At 46.4% G+C, this 9,852-nt stretch overlaps 1 protein-coding gene across 1 annotated transcript in view; it reads right to left on the reverse strand.

Annotated features, from left to right (window-relative positions):
- Positions 1–9,852, reverse strand: part of lrp6 (low density lipoprotein receptor-related protein 6) — a 159,480-nt gene that overhangs the window by 52,735 nt on the left and 96,893 nt on the right. Inside the window, exons 6-7 of the mRNA XM_084330957.1 lie at positions 6,819–7,215; positions 4,684–4,855 (exon numbers count right to left, since the gene is read on the reverse strand). Of these exons, the coding sequence (XP_084187083.1) occupies positions 4,684–4,855; positions 6,819–7,215 (569 nt within the window). The remainder of the gene's footprint in view (positions 1–4,683; positions 4,856–6,818; positions 7,216–9,852) is intronic.

Below are 9,852 nucleotides of genomic sequence, written 5' to 3' on the forward strand. Positions count from 1 at the left end.
GTGACTGAAAGGATTAGAATATGTGGAGGCAGGCTGCCTTCCTACCAGCGGTCTGTCGTCGGAACAACAAACAGAATAGTGGCGGAAGAAAACAAACACAGCAGCAGAAAAATAAATCGATAACCTCAGTAAAATGAAAACCAAATGGCAGTGAAAGCTGTGCAGCGACCAGCCTCCCCACAGAGCAGAGCAGCAGGACGGGGCTCCCCTTTCAAAACCTCCACGTAGGACTCACGCCATCAAACGCCACTTGCATGTCGTCAAAAGTCTCAAACTAGGTAGAATTATCCAACAGTATGGTGAATTGTGATCATGTAAAAAAGAAAACTAAGAAAAAAACATAGCAATGGATATTTTTTGTGCCGTTAGCATTTTTTTTTAAGGGAACAACTGACTTTGGGTGAGATTCAGCAGAGTGGCACAGTGACCCCTATTAAAATGACATAAGAGGTGAATCTACAGGGAAACACTAACAAACACAACTAGCGTGTAATTGGTTCCGGAGTCCCTGTTGCTTGATCAACACACTCGGGGCGATTGACCCAGCTCAAGCCCCGCCATCTTTTCTTGATCTTCCAATCGCAACTGTTGCAGTTTGTCCGAGGGACGCAACAGTTGTGATTGGAGGATCAAGAAAATAATGCAGGCTTGAAATAGGTCCATACTATGTCGCTTTGCCCAGAACAGGTCGGACTAATTTGCCCTTAATCGCCCTCAACGGCAAAATAAACGGTTAATATGGGCGGGAGCTTTCACCTTCCAAATATAACAGGCATAAATGCTGTTAAGCCACATGGCAAAAATTACAACGACAACATTGCATTCATCTTTGCAATAGTTTAACAATCTTGACATAAAATAACCTAATATATTGACTCATAATTTTCAATAAGATAAAATGCTAGAGCATTAATAATGCCATAGAAGCATATACGTTTATTTGTATAAGGTTTGACAGATTTGTAATCTGCGCTGAGTTTCATTCCACCAGTCGCTCGAATGTTATTGCAGTGAATGTCTCTCAACCATTATCTCTCTCTCACACTCCATCTCACTCTGCATCTCTCACTCTCCATCTCACTCTGCATCTCTCACTCTGCATCTCTCACTCTCCATCTCACTCTGCATCTCTCACTCTGCATCTCTCACTCTCCATCTCACTCTGCATCTCTCACTCTCCATCTCACTCTGCATCTCTCACACTCCATCTCACTCTGCATCTCTCACACTCCATCTCACTATGCATCTCTCACTCTGCATCTCTCACTCTCCATCTCACTCTGCATCTCTCACTCTCCATCTCACTCTGCATCTCACTCTGCATCTCTCACACTCCATCTCACTCTGCATCTCTCACTCTCCATCTCACTCTGCATCTCTCACTCTCCATCTCACTCTGCATCTCTCACTCTCCCAGCCCAAGTCTCTCTTCACAAGGTTGATGACAATCCAACCAGATCACACAGATCAAGCAGAACTACAACAAATGCAATGATCTGACAAACTCAAGTATATTAATCCAACCCAATCCACAGGAGACATTGTGTTTTGTTTCCACGCGATTTGACTCTAGCCGCCGTCGATCCACAGGAGAAACCCTTCCATTTGAACAATAGCGTGCGCCGCTTTAGCCACATAGACTAGCCTATATGATATCATAATAATAAAATAAGAATATAGAATAATAGACTATTTGTTATATATTGTAGCAGTGTTTGTTTGCTTTGAGACACTTTTTCTCACTTCTCACTTCATGTGCTAAGAGAGAGGAGGGAGAGGGGAAGGGAGAGAGAGAGAGAGAGGAAAGGGGGGGGGGGGCATCAGCTATTGGCAATCTCACAGGGTGACGATAGGACAATCTGAATATGGAGCACATCACCCAACTCTAGTGTTCCTAAACACACACATAAATACCCCCCCACACACACACGTATATAAATATAAATGAAGTTTCCATCCTCAGCGAGATGGCCTCAGCCAAAAGGTCTCCGCTGGTTAGGGAGTAGAGGCCACAGTGCGGTGTTGGTTTCAGATTCTGGGGCTATTCTAAACAGAGGAGACCGCAGCTGGAGTGGAGGCCGCAATCGGAACCAGATGTGGGCTCCGGCCGCAAAAACCCAGTTCTGCTGCAAGAAAAGAAAAAACTAAGCGAGCGCACCCGGCCTGGCCCCTCCCCCCACCTCCACCTCCCTGCCCCCGCTCGCCGCCGCCGCCCCCTTTCTCGGTTCCCTAGGTGACGGTAACCTCACACGCTATGAGGGAAGCGGGCAGGTGGGACGACTCGGAGAATCCCCGCAGAGAGCGGAAAAAGAGAGAGGGGACGGGGACAAACAGGCCGACATGCGTGAGGAGGCCGACCGCAGTTTCCTCTAAAGCCCCAATGGAACCCGGAGAACGGAGAGAGAAGGAGGAGAAAAAAAAAATAAAAATATTTGACATCTCCAAAAAAGACTACTTTGAAAAAGTCATTCCCATATGTCGGTGCGTGTGGGGGGGGGGGGGGGGGCCCATGAAAGAAACTGAGTTTCCATGTTAAGGTAAAAAAAAAGAAAAAGAGGCTAAGCCTTTAACCCCCCCCCCCCCCCCCCCCCCACACCGCATAACACAGCTGTACCAAGTCCTACCGCTCAACTGGGCCCTAATTTTGTCACTGGCTGAACTGTCAACACCCCTTAAAAGTGCCGACATTTAACGATCACGTGTCGGGGGGGGGGGGGGGGGGGGGCTTTTGATGCGAGCCCCCCCGCCTCCACCCCCCCCCCCCCCAACCACCTGAGCGGATGATGATGTTGGGCCCCCGTGTTCCCCTCAAGGGTTGAGGGGAAATTAAATAGTACCCCCCCCCGATTGACTGCCTGTGTCCCAACTGCCGATTGCAGGCTGTTTTGATTGGCACGTGTCAAAGGGAGGAGGAGAACCGCACCGGCATGAAATATTCCCCGACAACGCCAGTGGATACTCTGGGCACGGCGCTCTGGAATTCATTACAGTGTTCTTACAGAGTCGGGCAAATGAAAGGTTCCTTTAAAAAATAAATAAAGTGTACTTTTAAGGTGAGCATTTTACACAGCTAGTTAAACATCAGAGCATATCAGAAATCAAACACATAGGCTTATATTACTTTGATATGACTCATTACTGAGAGAGAGAGGGAGAGAGAGAGAGAGAGAAACAGAGAGAAAGAGAGAAAAAGAGAGACGGAGAGAAAGAGAGAAAAAGAGACAGAGAGAAAGAGAGAAAAAGAGACCGAGAGAGAAAGAGACAAGAGAGAGAAATAGAGAAAAAGAGAGAGAGAGAAAGAGCGAGAGAGAGAGAGAGATCAGTCATCTAGCTTGCATTCTGATCTCTGGTTGGATTTTGCCTTCAAATGTGTTCCATCTGAGGCAGGTAGTGAGCTTCCAAACTGCGGCTCCTCCTGCAGGAGAGAGAACAGCGCCGTGGGCCTTATACCGGCAGACACGTACCGGGGCTGCATGGCGTTGGTGTGTGTGGGGGGGTATATATACGCATGGCACCCCGTCGGTTGCCCCCCCCCCCCCCCCCCCCCCCCCCGGCAGGGCGTGGCAGGGGCTGCCGGATATAAAGACTCCCCGCGGCACCAGACACCCCACAGCAGCCATTATCTGTCAGGATTATCGGCACACAGCGGACTCCTACCCCCCCCCCCCCACCCCACACACACACGCCCGGCATCCACCAGCAGCGGCTCCATCGCCGATGAAACATGCCAACGTGACGGAGGACTAAAGCAGAGGACGGGGGAGGAAACCAGTAGGAACCACCAGCTACCGTAGCCTGGTAACATACTTAACGTGTGTGTGTGTGTGGCATTAGAACGCTGCGCCAGGGGCAGATAGGAAGAAGAAGGTGTCCTCTTTAACTACCCTCCTCTTCGACACGGTGACCCCGCGAGGTGGGGGGGGGGGGGGGGCTTGTTGTACACTTAAGCGTCCCAGCGAGCGCCAGGCATAAACCCAGCGGGACGGCTGCTTTGAAGAGGCTGCTTACAGGGATCCCACTGCTTTCGGCCCTGCGGTGGGTGAACGCCAGGCGCCGGGATGAATGTAAAAGGAAAATGAAGCAAAGACCTGGATGTTTCAGACTACAAGACCCTGACTGTTGGGAGGCTTTCTAGCCACAGCCAAGGCTCTTAGGGCTGAGATATGCTTCGACGTCAGCAGTCGCCGATATTCCGCGGATGGGAGCTAGACAGACATACTTCCACGTCAGTTCAGCGCGTAGTAATGCAGTTAATCCCGACCGATAACGGAACGCTCCGACCGAGCTCCCGAGATGATAAACAATAAATATGGAAGTACGTCAGAGGAACACAGTCCATGGCCCGGCCCGGCCCAGGGCGGTGGCCAATCGCAGCCCTGTGCTGTCCACGTCAACTTGAGCCGATTTGGCACGTGTGTAGGCGTCGCCGGGAGCTCGGTAGGCTCGCCGTAACCACTTGACATCAGAGTATAAATTAGTCATGGGGGGAGTTTGCTACTAAAGCCCCTCACTCTTTCCTGAAATACTGCAGCGAATGCTCAGTTTTACCATTTGCATGCCACACAAGCCCCGCCCTCTTACATGATGAAAAAGAAAAGAAAAAAGCCTTTTTCTGATTGGCCCCCACCATAACGACTTTGTTTTAAAGAAAACCCAGACGAGTCTTTGGAGTACGAGACTAACCTCGATCTTGTCGGTCTTGGCGTCTCCCCAGTAGATCTTCCTCTCGTCGTAGTCCAGCGCCAGGCCGTTGGGCCAGCCCAGGGACGTGTTGACCATGATGACCCGCTCCAGGCCGTCCAGGTCGGCCCGCTCGATCTTTGGCACCTCGCCCCAGTCGGTCCAGTACATGTACCTGGGGAGGGGGAAGACACCAGCGATAAAAAAACGGGAGCAGTGTAAACCGAAAAGCCTCGAGAGGGAAAAACCAGATGTCAACCTTATTAGAACCATATAAGTCTTTCAAAAGAGCCGTACGGGTGTGTACATGTGATACCAGAACCCCACGAAAGTACACGACCTGTCTTCTACAGGGAATTTACACATCACTAAAAGAAAACTATAAAAAAGTGATTTATACGAGTTTTCATCTCATGGATTCAATTACGGCGGAGGGATTCACTTCAGTGTGAAAAAGGCAAAGTGAACCGGGTCCTCTTTCTTTGGAGGTCTTACTTTTCTGCATGGGGAATTCAATAACACTTTGGTACAGAGCGTTTCATGGGAGCCTGGAGGTGTGCTGTGTGTGAGAGTGTGTGTGAGATAAACAATGTAGCAGCAATTAAGCACAAATAACCTAACGCACGCGGGCCAGCCACCACCAGAAATAACAGAACACTGGGGAACACTGAACTTAAGTGCACATATAAAACAGTTAAAAATAGGGATGTCAGATATTATCGGCCGTTATTGGCATTAAAATGTGATATCGGAAATGATCTGTATCGGTTTTCAAATTTTTTATTTATTTTTTTACATTTATTTAACCTTTATTTACCCAGGCAAGCAAGTAAGAACTAATTATGATGGGGGGGGGAACCCTGCATATATCGGTATCGGTTGATATCGGTATCGGAAATTAAGAGTTGGACCATATCGGTATCGGTAAAAAAGCCAATATCGAACATCCCTAGTTAAAAAGGTACATTTCTAGATTGAAAACAGTTTCCCAGGGATCCATCTTCAGTTGTGTTCAGTGATGAAAGTATAACATGGGATATTTTTTTTGTGAATTTCAACAAAAAAAAGTTCAGACACATTTTCTGTTTACTTTGTCATTTGTGCCAAATCTGCGTTTTAAAATCTAAGGGCTTATCACAAGCCAAAATTAGATGCATGTGAATTATTTTTGCAACGCCAGAGATGTGCTTATCATTTTCCAGTAATGACTTATAACTCATTATTAAACATATAAAATACCTCAACGTCCAATTAACCACTAATTGGAAATAATCCTGGCATAAAGACAGGACAGGAAAAACTTCAGACCACTAATCTGAAGGGGACACTGATCTAAAGTGGGACACCGATCTGAAGCGGACACTGATCTGAAACGGACACTGATCTGAACCAGACACTGATCTGAACCAGACACTGATCTGAACCGGACACTAGGGCTGAGCCCAAACGTTCAAACCTTTGTTCGTTACGTTGGCATTCGAATTCTAAATCAACATTCAAATTTTATATTTTTTATTAAAAAAAAATTCCTATTCATTCTGGTTTTTCTTCACAGTTGCAGATAAAGATTAGGCTACACTAATATTATAGTATTAAAAGAAACTGATGAGTTATATTCATTAAAAATTTGATTTAATTGATTTAATTGGCTGGGGCTTCTCCCTGGGCTGGGTCTGCGGCTGGGAAGTTGATTTAATAAAAAAAATACTAATTTAATCAGATTAATCACTTTATTCAAATTGAGGATTTAAATCACTTTTTTTTTATAAATCTTTTTTTAAATCTTTTTTTTATAAATTTTATAAAAAAAAGATTTATAAAAAAAAGTTAACTTTTTTTTTATTATTAAAAGCGAAGGAAAACCCTGACGAAGTTCGAATCCCAAAAAAAGGCTTCGGGGACAGCCTTAACGGACACTGATCTGAAGCGGACACCGATCTGAACCGGACACTGATCTGAAGCGGACACTGATCTGAAACGGACACTGATCTGAAGCGGACACTGATCTGAACCGGACACCGATCTGAACCGGACACCGATCTGAACCGGACACTGATCTGAACCGGACACTGATTTGAAGCGGACACTGATCTGAAACGGACACTGATCTGAAGCGGACACCGATCTGAAACACCCACCCGGCCACTGGGTCCAGGACGATGGCTCGGGGCTCATCCAGGTCTTCCGATATCAGGATCTTGCGCATGGTGCCGTTGAGGCGCGTCACCTCGATGCGGTCGGTGCCGGTGTCGGTCCAGTAGAGGTTGCGGGCGATCCAGTCCACGGCGATGCCGTCGGGGTGGTTGACCTGGGAGGTCACCACGAACTGGGCGTCGCTGCCGTCCAGGTAGGAGCGGCGGATGGCCTTCACCTCGTCGTCAGTCCAGTAGATGTGGCCGTCCACCGGGTCGTAGTCGATGGCGATGGCGTGGCGGATGTCGTCCGCCTGCAGGATGATGTCGGTGAAGTCGGGCGTGTCCAGCGAGATGCGCCGCAGGTCGGTCCGCCGGGCGAGGAGGAGGATCTGTGTGGCGCCTGGAGGAGGGAGAGAGAGACGTGAAAACAGTGAGACCGTGGACCAACAGTGGACAAACAGTGGACAAACAGTGGACAGTGAACAAACAGTGGACAAAGTGAACAAACAGTACAGTGGACAAACAGTGAACAAACAGTGGACAAACAGTGGACAGTGAACAAACAGTGGACAAAGTGAACAAACAGTACAGTGGACAAACAGTGAACAAACAGTGGACAAAGAGTGGACAGTGAACAAACAGTGGACCAACAGTGAACCAACAGTGGACAAACAGTGGACAAACAGTGGACAAACAGTGAACAAGCAGTGGACAGTGGACAAACAGTGGACAAACAGTGGACAAACAGTGAACAAACAGTGGACCAACAGTGGACAGTGGATAAACAGTGAACAAACAGTGGACAAACAGTGAACAAACAGTGGACAAACAGTGGACAAACAGTGGACAAACAGTGAACAAACAGTGGACAAACAGTGAACAAACAGTGGACAAACAGTGGACAAACAGTGGACAAACAGTGAACAAACAGTGGACAGTGGATAAACAGTGAACAAACAGTGGACAAACAGTGAACAAACAGTGAACAAACAGTGGACAAACAGTGGACAAACAGTGGACAAAGTGGACAAACAGTGAACAAACAGTGGACAAACAGTTAACAAACAGTGGACAAACAGTGGACAAAGTGGACAAACAGTGAACAAACAGTGGACAAACAGTGAACAAACAGTGGACAAACAGTGGACAAACAGTGGACAAAGTGGACAAACAGTTAACAAACAGTGGACAAACAGTGGACAAAGTGGACAAACAGTGAACAAACAGTGGACAAACAGTGAACAAACAGTGGACAAACAGTGGACAAACAGTGGACAAACAGTGGACAAACAGTGGACAAAGTGGACAAACAGTGAACAAACAGTGGACAAACAGTTAACAAACAGTGGACAAACAGTGGACAAAGTGGACAAAGTGGACAAACAGTGAACAAACAGTGGACAAACAGTGAACAAACAGTGAACAAACAGTGGACAAACAGCGGACAAACAGTGGATAAACAGTGAACAAACAGTGAACAAACAGTGGACAAACAGTGGACAAACAGTGGACAGTGGATAAACAGTGAACAAACAGTGGACAAACAGTGGACAAACAGTGGACAAACAGTGGACAAACAGTGGACAAACAGTGAACAAACAGTGAACAAACAGTGGACAAACAGTGAACAAACAGTGGACAAACAGTGAACAAACAGTGGACAAACAGTAAACAAACAGCGGACAAACAGTAGACAGTGGATAAACAGTGAACAAACAGTTAACAAACAGTGGACAAACAGTGGACAAACAGTGAACAAACAGTGGACAAACAGTGAACAAACAGTGGACAAACAGTGGACAAACAGTGAACAAACAGTGGACAAACAGTGAACAAACAGTGAACAAACCGTGGATAAACAGTGAACAAACAGTGAACAAACAGTGGACAGTGGATAAACAGTGAACAAACAGTGGACAAACAGTGAACAAACAGTGGACAAACAGTGGACAAACAGTGAACAAACAGTGAACAAACAGTGGACAAACAGTGGACAAACGGTGAACAAACAGTGGACAAACAGTGAACAAACAGTGGACAGTGGATAAACAGTGAACAAACAGTGGACAAACAGTGAACAAAGTGGACAAACAGTGGACCAACAGTGAACAAACCGTGGATAAACAGCGAACAAACAGTGAACAAACAGTGGACAGTGGATAAACAGTGAACAAACAGTGGACAAACAGTGGACAAACAGTGAACAAACAGTGGACAAACAGTGAACAAACAGTGAACAAACAGTAGACAAACAGTGAACAAACAGTGAACAAACAGTGGACAAACAGTGGACAAACAGTGAACAAACAGTGAACAAACAGTGAACAAACAGTGGACAAACAGTGAACAAACAGTGAACAAACAGTGGACAAACAGTGAACAAACAGTGGACAAACAGTAAACAAACAGCGGACAAACAGTAGACAGTGGATAAACAGTGAACAAACAGTTAACAAACAGTGGACAAACAGTGGACAAACAGTGAACAAACAGTGGACAAACAGTGAACAAACAGTGGACAAACAGTGGACAAACAGTGAACAAACAGTGGACAAACAGTGAACAAACAGTGAACAAACCGTGGATAAACAGTGAACAAACAGTGAACAAACAGTGGACAGTGGATAAACAGTGAACAAACAGTGGACAAACAGTGGACAAACAGTGAACAAACAGTGGACAAACGGTGAACAAACAGTGGACAGTGGATAAACAGTGAACAAACAGTGGACAAACAGTGAACAAAGTGGACAAACAGTGGACCAACAGTGAACAAACCGTGGATAAACAGTGAACAAACAGTGAACAAACAGTGGACAGTGGATAAACAGTGAACAAACAGTGAACAAACAGTGGACAAACAGTGGACAAACGGTGAACAAACAGTGGACAAACAGTGAACAAACAGTGGACAGTGGATAAACAGTGAACAAACAGTGGACAAACAGTGAACAAAGTGGACAAACAGTGAACAAACAGTGAACAAACAGTGGACAAACAGTGGACAAGCAGTGGACAAATAGTGAACAAACAGTGA

This window comes from Notolepis coatsorum, assembly GCF_963971535.1.
Source record: "Notolepis coatsorum genome assembly, chromosome: 15".
Classification (NCBI taxonomy): domain Eukaryota; kingdom Metazoa; phylum Chordata; class Actinopteri; order Aulopiformes; family Paralepididae; genus Notolepis; species Notolepis coatsorum.